Below are 19,104 nucleotides of genomic sequence, written 5' to 3'. Positions count from 1 at the left end.
GTTGGGCAAAGCTGCCTTGTTCTTCTGCAAGAAGGACCAGCTTGCCCCACCAAGACTTAACAGGTGTGCCATTACCTGAAAGCCTAACGCAGCCAGGGAGATGGTCAAATCTCATACTGTGGTGTGACCGACTCCCAGTTACCCATTTGGTTGTGTGCTTCATGCTTTACCATCTGTTTACACCCAAGCAGTGCAGGTTTTTGTTCAAAGAGCAGTTTTAAGTATTTGCAGGCTTATGATACTGACACATCACTGGGATTATCCTTTTATTTGCTGTAGGATTTGGAATGCAGCCTGGAAAGGAGAAGCAAAGAGTGTTCCCCCCCCCCCATCAGAAACGCGCAGTCTGAGTGTATTATAGCAGTATGGCCACCAGTTACATTTTAGCCTGTCTTTCTCCTGATTACTTTTCAGACCTAATCTGTTGTTTTGCTGCCTTTTAGCAGTTACAGGAATCTGACTGAAAGTAGAAATACGGGAAAGAGGCAGTAACGCAATAGATACACAGACACAAGGCTGGTATAAATCTTCCTGGCATGAGTATGCTGGAAGTCTTGTGATTAATCAGCGTTCCTAGTCAGAATTTGGCAGACAGGTCTAGGTTGCAAGGATAAAGTACCATAACTGTGTCGCTTGCTGGGCTGATTTCTGAAGTGAGAGGATTGCTTTTGAGTAAAGGGATGTGTTAGCATCTTTTTTTAACCAAAAAGTCAGAGAAGCCCTCTGCTGACACAGATTTTGGCTAATGGTCAAATTAGAGCAGAGGTAATTGCTCCTGCTCTTTTTTTCCTAAAAGAGCACAGGCTGGTTGATCATTAACAGACAAACTGATAGAGCAACCCACCACAGCTCTTTTTCCCTGTACAATCCTTGTTTTTGTAGAAGAGGAACAGGATGCTGCTTGAGGCTCTGAAGAGAAAACTGCTCATTGTTCTTGCTGTCCTCTTGCTGATCAGCTCAGCACAAGCAGGTAAGAAAGAAAATAATGTGTGCTTGGCAAGGGATTGAAGGTTTTACATAGAAGGACCTGAATTCAATTCTCCCTTAACAACCCATGTGTCAAGAGGTCCTTGCTCTAATCTGGTTAGGTGCTAGGCGAAAGGGTAGTGCAAGAATGGTCCTATCTCCTCCCATGCTTTGAATCAATCAGTCTCAATGATTTAATTCCATTAACCTGATTTAAAAGAATGATCTGGGTTTACCCTGAAGTGTAAGAAAGCAGAAAAAGGGACTTCTTGACCTCTGGCACTGGCATGCCCTGCTTTGACAGCTTAGCAAGCGTAATCTGCAGTAGCTGAGAGAAAATAAACAGAGGCCACACTTCCATTTCTATCTTTAATTGTCCTGTCAATGAAACTGCTTTTGTGGATCATCCCTGCAGCCCCACATCACCCTCAGCTTCACAGCAGCTTGCTCCTGCCTAACCTTTACTCACAATTCCCCCCGCTTTGCACCATTTCTGACACGCACTGTGCTTGCACAGAACCTGCCCTTCCTAGTTAAGCAACGAGCTGTGGTTTTTTCTTTTTCCCTTGCTTTCATTACACAGGAAGACCAGCAGTAAACAACAGTAAGGGACAGTCACATCCCACAAGGGGAAATCTGAAAGTTTAATGTCACTTCTTTGTGAGAAGGCCATGTTCTGCCAAGCTACTGCAAAGTATTTTCTAAGGGAACAACCAGCAGTTAGTAAACTGGTTGTTTTGTATTTTTTTTTCTCCTTTTATTTTTTATATTTTATTGTACAGGTGGATTCAAGGCTATCTTGCTTCCTCTGGTCCAGAAAAAGGAAGGTGCATGCTTTGTCATTGCAGTGGGTTACAACTATGCCAATTCATAAAGTAACAATTTTTTAGGTCAGAAGGGATCATTTAATCAATTGTTTGGCTTTCTGCTCATTGCAGGTTAATAAATTTCACCCTGTTAGTCCTTCAGTAAATCGAACGATTTGTCTTCAACAGGCCTTTCAAAATAGTGGCCGGTCTTCCAAAATGACAAAAGGTGAACCCACCAATTCTGTGGGTAACCCATTTCCACATACTGCTAGCCATACATACTGCTAAGCTTCCATGCTTGCTTATTATCCAAAATTTGCTCAATTTTTACTAGCTACAGGTTTGAGATTTTTTTTTCTGTCTAGATCTAAGCGCCTTCCAGTAGCTGCCCTTTCCTTTCTAAAGCCTTTTCATCTAATAAATTACTCAATCAGGAAATTATCATGGCCACATTTAATCATCAGCATTCTCATATTTATTTCTGGATTTTTCTATACAATTGTCAATTAGGTTTGTACCTTGTGCTGAGCATAGTGGAATTTGAATAGAAATATCCCCATTTGGTGGTGACTACCTGTTGGCAACCATTATTTAAAGATCTAATAGCGAGCTCATAAATGTACTTAGTTGCTGCCACGTGTGGCCGGTGTGGAAAAAACCCCAAGGCAACAGTATGTCGTTCCCATCTTGGTAAAACAGCTCTCAGAAGTCAAAGTTACCATGATATCCATGGTTATCTTCCACAGCTGGTGCTGGAATTCCATCAAAGGAAAGAAGCAACTTGATCAGATGAAGTTTCTGGAATAGTTTGATTTTAATTTATGCTCTATCCTTTTAATATTTATTAATGGAAACAAGATTGCTGCCTTCTTTTTCCTGGGAGTTAGAATGACCGCACTTGTTTTGCTTGTTTCCATTGCTCAGACACAGAGTAAATATGCTATTCACTCTCTCACATTGCAGGGAAAACAGGGAGACTCCCAGGGCACCACTGCACTGACTTCCAGACAGCACATTTCCTACGAGGCAGCAAACTTAACGTCCAATTTCTTCTATTCACCTCCTCAAACCCCAGCTGTGGCGAGCTAATTTTAGCTAACGATGATGGCATTGAGAACTCCAGCTTCAACAGCAGCCTGGAAACTAAGATCATAATCCATGGCTTCAGGTGAGAGAAAGAAGAGCCCTGTGACTAAGTTTTTACTGATAAATTCAGTGCTTCTAGGGCATTCCAAGCACTGGGTGTGGCTGGTACAGAAACTTCCTGCTCGTGTGACTGCTGTCCCCAGCAGAGTGATTGCTGCAAAACACATGCCTCAAACTGGACCTGGAAAGTGTCTGGGAGACTGTTGGTGGGCCAGGGGCATGGAAAATGCTGACAGCCTCCGTTAAAACGCAACTTGCAGCCCTTTGGTTTGATCAGTTGCGTATTTTGTGTGTGCTTCACGTTTTTTGGAGCCTAAAAATAGCTAGGTTGTTATCTTTCTTGCTCTCATTCTCTCACTCTCACTTGTTCTCTTGCTCATTCTGACATTCTCTCTTCCTCTTTCCTTTTCCTTCCTTCTTTTAACATTTTTATTTAAGAAGGCTTCAAGATTTGTGTCCCTTTTAATTGTTGTCTTGGGGCTCATGTCCTGATGTGTCAACAGCCTGGGTTAGTCAGCCTTTTAGGAGGCCTGCCGACACATCATACGTCTATTCTTGAAACTGTAGGCATTGGAGATGGGTTTTTTTAAGCTATCTCCATTCTACAAGCTTACCTTTGACGTGTGGAAAATAGACTCTATAACTCGAAAGTTATAAAGTAGGGATGTTTATTCAGCGCTGGGCGCACGGGGGATCTCTCCACCACAGACGTGCACACCCACACAGCAAGCCATTTGTGTATTTATACAATTTAATAATGAATATTCATTTTACACCTATACATATTAATTACCTGTACCCGCCTACCCTCGCCTCGTATGCTAATTGGTTTATCATCTTTCGCGCTTGCGTAGATCCTTCAAAAAATGATGGGCCTGGGTCTCTGGTGGTCCATGGGATGAAGGTCCCGAGTCTTCCTCACGATGTACTTTTCAACTTTCTTGCTTGGAACGCAAGAATCTTGCCAACCTGCAGTATTCTTATCCGTTTGGACCAATTTATGTCCCTACAGGGAGACCTACGGATGTATTCCAGCTATCTGTTCCTTCATTAGCAAAGAGATACTTGACATCTCTGTGATGGATGTTATCCTGTTCCCATTCTGTCTCCTGAATTCCTACAGCTGTTCCCTACAAAATCTACCTCCCTGCAAGCCAGTTCCTGTGGGCCTCCTTATCTGTTTCTTCAAGCTACATAATTACATGACTTAAATCTTGTGAGATATTCTTTCTATTTCTATATGCCCCCCCCCCATATCACCTTACTGTGCCATGTGTGACACTATTAACATTATTTGTTTTCATGTGCAAAAGCCTGAATGGAAAGTGCCTGGAAGACGGGAATGAAACCACAGAAGATGTTGCAGGGTCTTTTCAGAAAGCCAGCTGTTGCCCTCATGTGATACAGCAAAGTCCCCAGTGGGTAGTGTTAGAGGAAGTAGGTAGGACACAGCCTCCTCCATTGTCCTTGAATTCTTGGGTACAGAATTTTTTTTTCTTTTTTTTTTTTTTCCAAAATCTCCATAGATGAGGAAATGTCTCCATGAAAGACTTAGTGATTTGACCAGGGACTTTCCTGCCAGTTATTAGCAGAGCAGGATCCAGGTGTTCCTCTGGTCAGGTCACTTACTCTGGATAGGTGCTGTGTTGGCTGACTGAAGCACCACAGTGAGACTGAGCCCTGTAAGTATTGTCTCATTCATTAAAATACTTGAATTGACCTTTTCTGGAACGTGCTATTACACCACTGCAAGGAAATGTCAAGTGTGGGGTGTCTGGCACCAGAAAAAGACATCTACCCACGGCTGTCTCAGAGTCATGTAAAGCTCCAGCACCAGCGAACAACATATTGGCACGAGCCTTCCTTTGGAAGACAGCTGACGTATTTGTTTCTGATGACTCCACAGGGCTTTGGGTACCAAACCTTCCTGGATTGAAGAGCTTGTCCATGCCATACTGCACACGAGCCAGGTGAACGTGATCGCAGTAGACTGGGTTTACGGGTCTACAGGAGCCTATCCCACTGCAGTGGAAAATGTCACACAGCTGGCTCTCTCCATCTCACAATTCATCAGCAAGCTCCTGGTAAGTCACTGTCCAGGAAGCACCACCACAGAACATCGTTCATGCAAATAAGCCAGGGAACTGCTCCCAACCAGCTGTCTCCAGAGCTGGGCAAGCTGGCTATTTATTCCAGGGTGAGCTCTGTGTAGCACTCGGGACATTTCTCTTTGTCCCCTCTCTCAGTCCAGGCTTGAGCATGCCACTCTTTTCCTTTTTTCTCTTGAGTTTTGACATTTTCTGGTAAAACATCCCAGTTGTCCGCTGCCTCTCCAGGCCAGGACAAACCTGAAGGATTCTTAGATCCCTGCTTCACCAGACAGCTGCCACCTTCCGCCTGGCAATTTTATCCAGGGAGCTGGAGAGAGGGCGGGATTTGGGTTATTTTATATTTGCTTTGGGCTTCAGATACACGTCTCAGTAGCTGGAAATCCCCAGGCATGTCTGTGGTTTTCCATGGACAGCACAGGTGAACCCTTATGCAATCGGGGCCATCTATCTTTGTGTGCTACTCAGAAACTCTCACTGTGATGTTTGCACTGCAGACCCAGGCTGCACAGTGTGGGAGTTCCTGGGCAGGTACCACGTTGTGCACAGTCACACCGTTCTATCCAAAAACATGGCAACCCTTGGAGCCTTTATGTCATCAGGAGGAGGGGGGGAGCGGGGCGAGAGGACTGTCACCCCTTGTTACTGAGTAGGTCATGCAGTGAATAAATGTCTGAGCTGGACAGCGTCCCCACCACTCACTCCATGTCTGTGCTGAGCTCTAGTCCAGCTACTTCAGGAGTTTTTCTGTCCAGCTTCTCCTGGATCACTACACCACAGAAGACTCTATTTGGCTTCTCATAGGCCTTGGCACTGCTCCAGGATATGGCCTTGTACCATAAAGTGAGGATTTTCCATCCTTCCCCCATGCTATCATGTACTGTATGCCCCACCCCATTGTTTGGCACTGCACTGTGCAGACCAGCCAGCAGGCAGCTGGATTCCTTTGGATGGGGTCACCTCACATCATGTCTAAGTGGCTGTGATTTACCTGGAAGTTAGGCCTATGGATAAATCCTTAATCTCCCAAAATATATTTTTAAAATACTAATAAGTGTATTGATACAAGGGTTGTATAAAAGTGAAAAGAAAAAAATGCCACTGCTTTACTGAGAAAAAGACTATTCATGGCAAACTTGGGACACTGGGCTGAGAGGGGGAAGTTCAGCCTGAAGCAAGCTGTGGAAAGAGAAGCTTCGGGCTACATAGTTACAAACAGAAGCATCTGACTGAATGGTTAGGACTGCATCTGTGGACCTGAAGAAATACTCTAGGGCAGTATACCCATCATTCACACATCTTTTTGGTTCTCCACCGTACATATCAAAAGCAATCTTATATTAGAAGAGATACAGACTTGCTACGTGGGCTGGGACAGAATATTTCGCCTGGCTGCTACAGCAATATTAATTTGTATTATCATCAATCTGCAGGCCCTGGGAGTCTCATGGACATCCATCCACATCATTGGGATAAGCCTTGGTGCGCATGTCGGGGGCCTGGTGGGGCACTTCCATGGTGGTCAGCTGGGACAGATCACAGGTATCATAAATCTGAGTTTTGGGTCCTCACCTGCTCTTTGAGGGATAGAGTGAAGGAGCAAGGAAGGGGTGGCAACCATAGAGGTCTTCTAATTGCAAAAAGACTCATTAGATCCAAGCTTACAGGCTTCTTCCTAGCTTCAGAAGAGCCTGACAATACCTTCCCAGCCATCAATCCCCTCCACACCACCAAAAGTATTTGCAAAAAGGTCCTTCAACCTCTGCTCCACTCTTCAAATTGGTGCCAGCTTAAAAGGATATGAGGCCTCCTGTCTCAAGAAACTCCACAACACTTACATGCTTTGTTTCCACTTTATAGCATGTACACCTCTGTGGATCTTAAAGCCTACAGCACATGTAGGGAGAGCAGCAGGAGTGAGCTGCTCTGCAGGAAAAAGTGAGCTGAGAGCCAAGGGTGACCAAGGTAGGTGAGCCAAGGTAGGCAGGGGTGAGCCCACGTAGGCAGGGGCAGTGGCCTCACTGACAAGGGTCACAGTCCTACCGTGTCTGGGCCAGAAGAGGAGAGTGGGTCCAGTGGTGGGAACCAGGGTCATCCACAGTTCAATGATTCCCAGGCAAGTTGGAGGCAATGAGGAAAGCTTATGTTTGACCCAGGAAGTCAAGTCAGCAAGATAAAAGCAGGACCAGCAAGTTACAAGGCTAGGCATGGCATCCCTACAACACAGCTCAGGCAAAGACCAAAGCTAAGAGCCTGAGCCAGTGTTGGGAAGCCCCAGTTGAGGCTTCTTGCTGTGGTCTCCCACAGGTCAGCTGTTTTCACAGTAGACTGTTCTAAGGTTACCCAGTTGTACCAAATCAGTGCTGACCTTAAACACAGAGAGCCTGACTCCTGGGTTTGAGGAAGAGGCTGCAGTGGGGGATGTACAGAGAAAGGTGCTTAGAGGCTGATTGTGACATTTTAGGTTCACTCAGGGCATCAGCATAAATAGGGTCACTGAATGATTTAGATAAGGGACCTTGGAAGGTCTCTAGTTCACACACCCCCCACACTCAAAGCAGGACTGCTTTCTAAGATTAGATTGGCAAGGAGCGTGTCAAGTTCTGGGAATCTCCAGGGATAGAGATTCATTTTGATCGGAAGGAAAATGCCACCAAGAAGGAACACCTATAAAGGCTTCAGTAGAGTGACCAGAGCTCCCAGTCTGCCTCAGCCCATGCTGGTCTGTCTCACAGAGCTGTACCCTCAAGGAGGGTCTCACTGCACACTCAGGGAGGCAGTCCAGAGAAATGTTAGTTCAGCCTTTGCACGTCACAGGTACCCAACACTTCATGAAGCACAGGCATTTCTTAACAGGAGCTGAGCTTCATGCCAGGCCCCTTTTTAGGCTGTGAGTCAAACTTTATATTAGGAGGGACTTGGCATAACTGCCCTTCTTCCTGCAACAGGATTTTATGATCAGCAACATCTTCAGAGCAGAGGCAAACACTTGCCCAGGAAACCATAGTAATTAATTTCAGTGAGAAAGTCTTCCTCTTTATGTTGTTTTCATGTAATAAAAGCTCTGTAGGTTCATTTATTCCACTAATTTTTTAACTCTGCTAGAAGACAACCCTTTTTCTACAGTCCTGATCATCCTATGATTCCATAGGTAGACTGGGCATTGTAGGTTCCAGTTCAGATTTAGGAGCCTGAAGAGAGGTGGAATTAGACCCAAGATGTTTCTGATGTCATCACCTGCCTCCTCACACACATGCATCCAACACACAGGAATGTGTTACCAGAGCCATCATTTGCTAAAGTGCTTTCCATCACCTAAAAAGGGCTGTGGAGCAAAACCAGAATGAGTCTGGGAGATCAGAGCACAAACCTTATTTTTGTGCAACAAGGTTCTTTAACCCCCGTGCCTGTTCCTGTGGGTATCTCTCTGTGCAGAAAAGCAAGTGGTGCAGGGACTGGAATGAACAGCCCATACCCAGAACTGCTGTATTTGTTTCAGAGGGAATGAAAAAGCCTGAAGCAATTCAGTTGCATACAGCAGCGCTTCAGTGAGGAGCTCTCTCAGCTGCTGAGGGCGTGCAACTCCACGGAGTTTATGCAGCTTGTGCTTGGAGGAGTGGGCACAGAGAACAGAGGATAGGAACGCGCTGGCCTCAGAGCTGTGCTAGAACTGACTGCTGCTCATATAAGGTGCTTTTCCCTCCTCAGGAAGAACTTCAGGCTATGCTTAAATAAGCAGTATTTTTAAAAGCCCTTAACTAAAACTTGGCCTGTGAAAGTATGGAGGAACCTCTCTGCTTTTCGTATGTGTCAAGATGAAAGAACATGGAAGCAAAATGAAAGCAGCAAATTCTTCTGACCACTTCTCATCATCAGCTTTTATTTATAGAGACGATAGGAAAGATTTTTTTTCCTTCTTTCCCTCTTCCTCCTTCCCTCCCCTCTCACAGATATCAACATACCAGTTTGGATAGTGTTGATACTGTTTTCTCCATAAAGAATGAATGTGTCTGAGTCCAAGGCAGTGAAACTGGCCAGTTCTGAGGCTAATTTGCATATGGAGCCAACTATTGTAATTGCCTGAGGAGTGGGGAAAAAATAAAAATCTTTTGGGATTACTTTTCTACAAAAAGTGAACAGGATAAACCTCAGCCAGAACAACAAGAAGAAGATATTTAACCTGTTATATGGTATTGCCAAGTATAATTTTCTGTATTCCTTTGGCTCCCCAGAAGTTGCTGTAGAAACAAGTTTTAGGCAAAAATCCAGATGGCTGCTTAAGGACTTGATTTTATTTGTGGGGAGAGGGGTCAGAAGCCTCTCAGTTTTAAGGATGTTTCATAGTATCAAACCTTTCTAATGCTTGGAGTGGTTAATGCCTGGGATGCTAAATTCATCACCTAACTGGTGATGTTCAGTGACTTTTCTCAGACTGTAGTGCTAATACAGATGACAGGAAATTAGGAAAGGTGTTATGTGTTTGATTCCCTTTCACTGAAAATCCAAAAGACACCAAACACCCATGCTGACAGAGGTATTTGAAGCTCAGTTACAGCTTTATAGCCCAGAAACTTGAGGTACAAAACTGCTAAAGGGGAATATAACAGTGGGAGACAAGGTAAGGAAGCTGTGGTGGAAGTCAGCGAGGGCAGAGACCATTCTGGAGCATGATCAGTGTGACCTTTGAATAATTTAAACTCACAACATTTTTAAAGTTTCAGATAAGCAGTTTCTCAGGCATTTCATTTTGTTACAGCCCTGGATCCTGCAGGCCCTAAGTATACCAGAGCCAGCGCTGAGGAACGCCTGGATCCTGGGGATGCCCTCTTCGTGGAAGCCATTCATACTGATGCTGACAGTAAGCTGGCTTCCATCTTCCTTGGCCCATGCTTCTGTTCCTCCTGCGTCATTATTGCTAAGAACATGTAGGTCCTTTTAAGCCAGACTACCACGAGTTCAGTTTCATTCTGAGAAACTTTCTTGATTAATAGACTTTAGTGATGAAGTGATTGGCAGGTATCTGTACCACAGAACACTTCATAGCAACAGACAGGTGAAGCCTAGACAGAGGGCTATCTTCCAGCAAGTATCTTTCTTAACCCTTAACCCTGCTACAGCAGAGAGAGTTCATGCAGAGTCAGCTCAGCCTGGCTTTTCCCACCTGGAAGGAATTTACATGTCTGGTCTCACTTTGCTTTTTCCCACCTGTCGTGAGATATGCCACAGTGAATGCTGGTGGAAAGTAACACAGTCAAACTATCAGCTGGTGCAACAGCAGAGTAACTTCTCTAAGTCACTTAGGGTCTATGTGGCCAGAACATGTGCTAAAGAGCAACGTGGTGTCTCTGAGTTACACCTCTTGCCTGGAGACGATGAAAATGTCTACCAACATAATTCTGAATCATGCCTCACAATCTGCCGTTAAGATTGTGGCCAGTTTTGTTCTCCTTTACGTGGAATCAAGAACCTGAGTCACAGAGATGGTGATTAAGCCACAGCTCCGTGTCATTTTGATGACAGGGCCTGGAGCACGCTCTGCTCCATGCAGCAAACCTGCACAGTGCAGGCATGTAGGGACAGGAAATCTGTCCTTGCTGTCTTGGGCCCTGGACCTGGGTCCAGCGCTATCCATGTTCAACCAGTTATTTGGGCCTGTCAAACACCGTGTGGGATAAAGCCTGGAGAATAGCCAAGTGTAAGAAGGAAGTTGCATTTTGCCTCCTTTTAGATTTCGGGATCCGGATTCCTGTAGGCCACATCGATTATTTTGTCAATGGAGGAAAAGATCAGCCGGGATGCCCCCGATTCATCTCTGCAGGTAAGAATATGATGTGACCAACCAAAGAGCTCTCATGGCTGTTGGGCAGCCTGTGAACATGTTGTTTGGCAATCAGCTGCTGCTGCAGCCAGGGCAGACATCACAGCGAGACAGCATGTATTTGGAAAGACACATGGCAGCAGAGATTCATGGCCCACATCTCCTCCCAGCAGCAGCTGAAATTAAGACCTTTTCAGTGGTCTGTGGAGACAGGACAAGGGGCAATGGCTGCAAGTTGGAGCACAGGAAGTTCCACACCAACATGTGGAAGAACTTTTTCACAGTGAGGGTAACAGAGCCCTGGGACAGGCTGCCCAGGGAGGTGGTGGAGTCTCCATCTCTGGAGATATTCAAGACCCGTCTGGACACCTACCTGTGTGACATGTCCTAGGGAGCTGCTTTGGCAGGGGGGTTGGACCCGATGATCTCTCAAGGTCCCTTCCAACCCCTACGATTCTGTGATTCTGTGATATCAGTCAAGTGTCTTGGCAGCACCACTGTCAAGAGATGCATTTTTGGTGACACCTCTGTATGAGTCAAAACCCTAGCATTGTTAGAGTTTACATCACCAATAACAAAGTATTTTTGCTGAAAAGGCTCCTCGGTATTATTAGCAAAAGCTTTTTGTTTTCATGCTGCAAGCTGTGTCTGTACTTACAGATATGGCTTGTACAATCCCTGTCTTTTCTTTCTAGAGAACAGGACTTTACACAGTAAATAGTGTGGATAAACATTCATATATGTCTGGATGAGCCCATTGCATTGAGGGTGAGGTCACAGGGGACATTTATGTACCTCACTTCCCACAGCTGGGAGTCAAAGCTATTGTACACCTTTAGAAAGAGCTTTGGGGCCTCACTGGTGGTATGCCGATAGAGACACGGCACCCCTGTGATTTCCCTCTTCTGGGGGACTGTTGGTGTGGGAGAAAGATACACCTCTAACTTGCTGGGTAACTTCTCTTGGAATTTCTGGGCTTGTAGTCAGAGATGTTCCGCAAAATGTTACAAATGGGAAGGGTATGGCTACAGAATCAGAGAGAAATTTCTTGTCTTTCAGTTCCTTGGGCACATGCAGAAAAAGACTGAAGCCAGTGGAAAGACTCATGGTTGCTTTTCTCTGAGTGTTGGTTTTTTTCCTTGTAGGCTATAAGTATCTGATCTGTGATCACATGAGGGCGGTACATCTCTATGTCAGTGCCTTGAAACATTCCTGTCCGTTGGTGGCATTCCCTTGTGCAAGTCATCAAGATTTTTTGAATGGTCATTGCCTGGACTGTGTTGAACCCTTCCTGTTCTCCTGTCCCAGAATAGGTACAGTACCAGCATGAGAGCTTCCTGGTGTGGATGACAATACATTCCTGATGGGTGTCAGTGCAGAGCACAGTACGTGGTTCAGATTTCTCTGAGGGGAATTTGCTTTGGATCTCTTTGGGGATAGTGAGAAGCTGTTAGTTTTCAGGCTTCTATACAGATACTTTATGAGATCATATATTGCACAAGGTAAAGCACCAACATCTGGAACACTTCTGATCTTTAAACATTTCGTGAGGCCCACAAATGAGTTGAAAGGGAGTCTCCAGAATCACCTGCCAAACAAGTGGGCACTTAGATCCAAAAGCATCCTGTTTAAAGATGGGAAAAAATGGAAGTTTTAGCCAAATCCTGAAATCCCATTCTTCTACAATCCACTCACTGTTGCTCTGTCACCTTCTCATAAATTCCTGCCATGGCCACCCCAAAGCTGAACTCCCCTGGACTGGGAGAAGTTAATAGTTGCCTCTTTTAGGCTTCTGAAACTGAGAAGAAGTGGTCAGAAGAAGTGACTGCTATTTGCAGTCTAGTACTAGAGGAATATAAGGAGAGGTCTCTTTTGGTACAGGTCCTCTCAGATCTTCCCCATCTCACCAAGTTACATTGTCAGTGGTGCAGGTCTGCAGTTATGGTGGTCTTCTCACTTGACCAAGAAATTCAATTTCCCAGCACCTTGTGTTTGCATTGTCATTTACATCTGCCCTTGGCAGTCTTGGAAAGTGCAGGCAGTCTTTAGTCCTGCTCATTTTGCCCAGGTACAACTGGTGGCACAGCAGCCATCAGGTAATTAGCAGAGGAATGACACGAAGCCACCAGGAGGTACTCTGAGGATGAATATCTGCGGTAGCTGGAACAGGTTTGCTGAGGGGATATTAATCTGTCAAAGAGTTGCCACAAACCTGTGCTCACTCTCATTTGTGCTGGTACAGACAAAGGGCCTGTCCTCAGGCAGCAGAGTTGGGCGGAGTGGGTGAAGGGGGGGTCGGGACGGATTATATTTCAGTTCCAGGTCACTCATGGCTTTCCCTGCCCTGGCTGTATTTCCTCCTGCAGGTCTGCCTGAGCAGGCAGGTGTCAACGTGAGAAAGCTGCCCAAGGAAGTGAAAGTTTTTCTAATGACCGGTCCCTCAGCCCCATTCTGTGGTAAGTAGCAATGAGAAAAAAACTAATCAGCAGGGGGCTGACCAAATGAGGTGCATTTTCTGGGGAGACCAGGTAGCTACAACCCACCACCCCCATCGGAATCAGCTGCTGTGACCCAGATGGTCTGAGACGCACAGCTGCAGAGCGATAGCCCTGCACATCTCCCCCATAAAGACCTTTCCAGTGGGTTTTTAGTGGGTTAAGACAGTAGCGTGGCCTCAGAACTGAAGTAAAGCCTGTCTGTCCACACTGGACTATGCTGACCTGCCCACTGTGCCACTCGCAGCACAGAGACTGGTTTCTTATGGCTGTCTAATCATCCTTCTGCTGGTGGGGCCAAGGAATGAGTGCTGGCGGCCACCTTTTGGCAGGGGTAGGTCCAACCAATACTACCCTCACTCCCACATACTTTGCCTTTTCCTCAGTCCATCACAGCCTGGTTGAGTTCCACTTGCAGAAGAAAAGAGACACAGTCACCAGCATCGAGATCACTTTCTTCAGCAACAGCACCATGGACACAGCGACGATCACCATGTGAGTGACAGGACATGCTTCTGGCCTGTTTTATCCCAGCTCTGTGTGTAGGAAAGTTTATACCAATTGATGAAAGGCACAGTGATAGGATATCTCCCTGAGTGCAGTCAGTGTGTGATGAAGCATTACTTTTCCTCTTGAGTCCCTCCACATTTGCCTGAAATGCTCTCAGGAATCAGGGATGTGCTGCCATTACTTGTTAAGCCTGGCTAGGTCCACCTCTTCCCTGACCACAGAAAGCAGTAGGTGTGCTCCAGGATCCCCAAATTTGCGTCCTTTTGAGTTGCTACACTGGTTCTTTTTCTACACCCATACCCTTACCTGGTGCCAATTCAAACCCCAGTCACTGCCAGATCATTATCTCTGCCATATTGTTATCTCTGCCAGATGGAGGTGGCTACAAGAAGACCCCATCCACCAGAGGTTCCAGACTGATGGACTTGGTGGCTGAGACATTTCTCTTGATGACCAATAGGGCAGCAGTTGCAAAGAGGAAACAAGTGCGTCTCTTCACAGTCAGAAATGCCCACAGTACCTTGTTGCCTCTGCAGTAATGCAGTAAAGGTCTCAGGCCCTTGTTGTAGAGAAAAGTCCAGGGGCATGGGACCAAGACCACATGTACAGACAGACAGATGTCTCTTGAAAGCACCACTGTCCTTCAGACTGTACCTGAATTAAAAGACCAAACTCAGCCTCCCACAGGGGGATCTCCCCACCACAGAGAAGTTCCTCAGAAGTCTTCGTGACTTCTTCCTGCACTTTCCTGCTGTGGGCTGTGAACCACAATGCAGACATGCAGCTAGCACGTGCTGCTGGCTGCCTCAGGAAGCAGGAGAACATTCTGCTTAAGAGCTCCAGCCAGCTCTCCTGCGATCAGAGGGGTTCCAGCACTGACTCCCACACAGTCCTTACTGCTAAGCCAAAACATTGTGACCTGAAGCTAACTGTGTTGCTTCAGCCCTAGGCACCAGGAGGTAGAGGTGGGAACAAGGAAGAGGGAAGCCACACTCCAGGGTGTTTCCCAGCCTGACATAGCTGCTTGCTTTGCAGCTTTCCAGCATGGCTGCAATTCTGAGTTCATACTCCACCCTAGTGGAGCTCAGTCTGTTCAATCCCTCCCTGGCTGAGAAGCCAAACCTGCCGTTTCCAAAGGTGCAAGAAGGAGGAAATTGTAACACCCTGGTTGTGTTGGGACTTTGATCCATCCGTTCAAGATGTGCAACGCTTCCTCTTGCAGTGTGGGACACAGGTTTGAGGGGTGCCCAGCAGGAGGCATGTGAGCAGTGGAGTGAAAGGCTGCTGAGCAATTGAGACATGCAGGCAATCCCCAGGCTTTACTGTACCCTGAAGTTTTAACGAGACGGTAGAGTTATAGCAGGGTAACCTCTCCAGACACCCCCTCATCCTGGAAGAACAGCAGCTGTGTTTCATTCAAGTGCCCTCCTAAGAAGCACAAGGCTAAACCGAAAAAAAAGGCTTACAGGGATAAACCTGCAGATTTGAATGTGTGTGTGGGGAGATGGCCCTTCTAGTTCACAGCATAGCCAAGAAGCTTCCCCAGTCCAGGCAAAGCTCAGCCCTCCAGCGCAGTCAAGCTCAGAATGTCAAATGGGCATCTGAACACCAGTTTTCATGTTGTAGTTCAGACACAGACCAAGCACTGACTTATTTCAGGTGATCTGACTTGCATGTCATCCTGCAGCTCCCAAGAAGTGACTTGGGGGTGTTCATCCACTCCTTGGGATGCTGTTACCCCCCACACACGTTGCTCAGAGTACACATTGCTCAGTGTGTAAGCCATCGCTTACACATCACATGACATCCCCCATATTCAAGAAAACGTATTTCTGAAGTCAGCTAGAGTCCTACATCCATCCAGAGGTTGTGTGTGGTTGGACCAAATGTCAGTCCCAAGAACTACTTTCTGCACCCTGCTTAACTTACTGTGTTCCCCTGTCCTAGGGCACCTACATAAAATGACTGGGCAGCACCACCTCATAGCACATTACGACTGGGCTCCAATCATCAGTTATTTACCCAGTTCTTATTACCTGGGTAAGAGGACAGGGACAGAAAAACATCCCTCTATCCAAGCAACCCACCTTCACCGTGGTCAAAAAGCAAAACCTATTGAAGAATTTAAGAAAGGCAATGTAAGCATGCGGCGGTGCTTCCCCTAAATAGTTTCCCATTGTCTAACTTGATACGTCTCAGGGACTTTCAGAGCCAAAGGTGAGACCTTTGTCTTTATCAGCTCCCAATGCTTTTGTCTTCCACAAACTTGTCCCGCCCCCGCCCCTCATGACTTGTCCAGTCATGTAAACTTTCCAGCACCCACACCATTCCACAGCAGGGATTTTACCAGTTTAATAGGAAAGGTACTCTGTGGTGCCTGCAATCTTTCTGGGCGTGCCACCTCTTAGCTTGCTGTGATGACTGCTAGTTTGTGTAGAAATGGTGAATAACTGATCCCTACCCATACTATTTGTTATTTCATAGATTACCTGAGGGCTTCACAGTAACACTCCAGGTTCCTCCAGTGTTTTGACACATCTGCATGTGGCTGGCACCTGCAGGTTCACTGAATGTTCTCCCCCACGTGTCTCACCTTTGCCTTGCAGACCTAAGCACCAGGAGACGGGCAAACGGCTGCTGGCCCACAGAGTTCCCCTCTGCCAGATAAACAGCGTGACACTGAAATATCTCCCCAAGAATAAATTCTGGAGGAAAGATGAGTCATCCATTGCTGGCAAGTTCTGTGCAGCTCCGCTGCCTCTCAATAGCAAGTAAGTCACAGGAGTATCTTACAGGCATCCACTGAGCCTATGGATGCAGCCTGTGGTGTCAAGCAATGCACTCCCTCTCCCATTTAGATAAATACGTAAGGAGGTGTCTCCCCAATCCCCTCTGTGCCCCTATGTAAATAATTTTCTACCTGTGAGAGAAAAAAATTCCAAGGTAGTTTCCAAGGAGTTTTCTACAATTCTTCCCCCCAGGAGAAGTGTGTTGTGCCATGGAAGGAAAACGGCTGTGACCCACATCACCTTGAAGATGCTTGAGTCACAAACCATGGCAAAGGCTTCTACTAACCAGACTTCGTTCCTTTTCTTCTTGCTTGCTCTCTCCATCTTCCCCTTGCCTGTGGTGGGTCCCTGTCTGAAACATGACAGACGCACGTTTTTCAGGATGAGACCACAGAAGACCAGCAATACATTTCTCCTTCTACTGCAAATGTTTATAAAGCACCAGGGCTAAAGACAGACATTTTGGCATTTTCTAGACCAGGTGATACACAGCATGTGCCTTCAGCCACAATTACCTTACCCAGAGTAGATGCAACAAAGTCCCGAGAGAGATAATGGTCATCTTCCCCATAATACAATATTCTTTCCAGCAGTTTTGCAGATCCAGAGATCTTGCAGGCAAGGAAAAAGAGCTGCATCTTTACTGACATGTTAAACTCTGTCCACATTGCTTCTGAGCTGACCCTTATGCTGGTTCCAGGCTGAAGCAAGCTAGCAAGCACTGCAGTGTGGGGAATACCAGAAGCAGACAGCAAACTGGGCTCCCCGTCAAATTCTGTTCTGATGAGCAGTAAGGATACTTGAGCACAAAGCAGTAAAAACACTTTCAGTAGGCCCAAGTAGGGAAAAGAAAAAGAGGCATTCCTATGGAAATAGCAGGCACTCCCTTGAGCTTAAGGGCCATCCCTCACTAGCGCCCTTTGCCGAGCAAAGCTCTCCAAAACTGGGACAGATGTGCAGGTGCATGGCTTTCTAGCATTTCTGACTGGGACAGTGTGGCCTTAAAGGTGTGCTGACCTGCACTCCCAGAAGCGCTGGGCTTGGCTGTGGTTCACACAGAAAGCTGTAGAGTTGCACAGGTTCACAATTACGCTGTTACCACTAACCTGTGAGCACTCTGCACTGCAATGGTACTGCTAGGAGGAGCTGGCGAAAGGGTGAAGGACAAAACCCCACACATGCTCCTGCAGTCAATTCATCCCAGACAGAGTCCTGTTCATCACACCCTTGCAAAGCAGCACAAGGTCCATCAGTAGCCTTCTTGGCTCTGCGTTAGGATAGCAACCTCCAACTGCTAATGCACAGCCTGACTTCCTTCCCTATGCTCTTCCTGCAGCAGGACAATGACATGCCTGCCCTGGCACATCACCCTCCCAAGCAACACAGACGTCTCCTATGAGCTGCCTGCTGGTTGTGCTTAGCACTTTCCTTGGAGCATGAAGGTTTACCCAAAAACCTATTGCTGCTGTCTGCTCACAGATGATATCTTCACCATAAACCTGGATGGGATATTTACTTCCTCTATTTGGGACAGGCAGTCAAGGAAAAGAAGGGTACGGCAGATGGGCGAGTACCAGGTCGGCTGGTTGCAAGAAGACCTCTCAGTTAAAAGACTGGATTGGGATTTCTATCTTACAGATTTCTTTACCCAGATCTGAAAGCAAGCCAGGCAAGTCATTTAATCTCTGTATGAACGAAGAAAATATCACTCTTCTACATGTGAGCATTGGTGTGATTCATTTCTGGCTTGCATTAAAGTGTCCTGAAAACTTCATATTAAAGGTGAGAAGTAGTATTTTTCCTCATTGAGGGGAACCTGTGTGGTTCAGATTTGGCTGCAGGAAAGAGTCACTCTTACCCAACACTCCTGTGAAAAACCCATTGTAGGCCTATGTACAAGATACTTTCAGAGTGAGACCCTACTGATTTTGTGTTAGTGATCCTGCTAAATAATCAGAATTAATCTTCTTCCTGTAACAAGACTGGAGCAGCTCTTCTGGCTGTTGGCTTCTTGTCTTTGAAGCTCACATGGAGCAGGGAAGTGCTCTTGCATCCAATTTTGCAGTGCTCTGAACTGCCCAGAATAGAAGGTAATAGGAGGAGAAAGGAGCATCAAAACTACAGGGCCACCTAACACAAATTAGTTTGCAGAGCTCAGCACAGCCAGTCAGACCTGGAAAAGCAGCAGAGAAAAGATCTGGTGGAAGATTACAATCTGAGGGACACATATATAGCAACAACCCTCACCTATCTATGCCTCTTCCACCACCTTGAGGTATACGCAAATTAAAGAGGAGATAAGTCTTGCATCACTGCTACCCACAAACCACATCTTCTGTAGACTGTTTTCTCTGGTTCCCTGGACTGGCTTCACTGGGCAATACCAAAGTGCTCCAGGAATGCTATAGCCAGGAGAGCGACAGCTGACCTTTCACAAGAAGCCGGTACCTTTTTTTGAGAAGA

At 46.3% G+C, this 19,104-nt stretch overlaps 1 protein-coding gene across 1 annotated transcript; it reads left to right on the top strand.

Annotated features, from left to right (window-relative positions):
- Positions 1–894: 894 nt before the first annotated feature.
- PLA1A (phospholipase A1 member A) lies at positions 895–18,415 on the top strand (the record flags this gene model as incomplete). Its single annotated transcript, XM_084274589.1, has 11 exons — positions 895–970; positions 2,739–2,943; positions 4,828–5,005; positions 6,463–6,571; positions 9,786–9,887; positions 10,758–10,847; positions 11,993–12,160; positions 13,214–13,303; positions 13,729–13,837; positions 16,459–16,623; positions 17,978–18,415. The coding sequence occupies 11 exons, from the start codon at positions 895–897 to the stop codon at positions 18,060–18,062; spliced, it is 1,377 nt and encodes a 458-aa protein (XP_084130715.1). The 3' UTR covers positions 18,063–18,415.
- Between the last annotated feature and the right edge of the window lie 689 nt (positions 18,416–19,104).

The sequence above is a fragment of the Gallinula chloropus genome (genome assembly GCF_964237585.1).
Source record: "Gallinula chloropus genome assembly, chromosome: 1".
Classification (NCBI taxonomy): domain Eukaryota; kingdom Metazoa; phylum Chordata; class Aves; order Gruiformes; family Rallidae; genus Gallinula; species Gallinula chloropus.
This window is presented reverse-complemented; position numbering and strand designations above follow the sequence as displayed.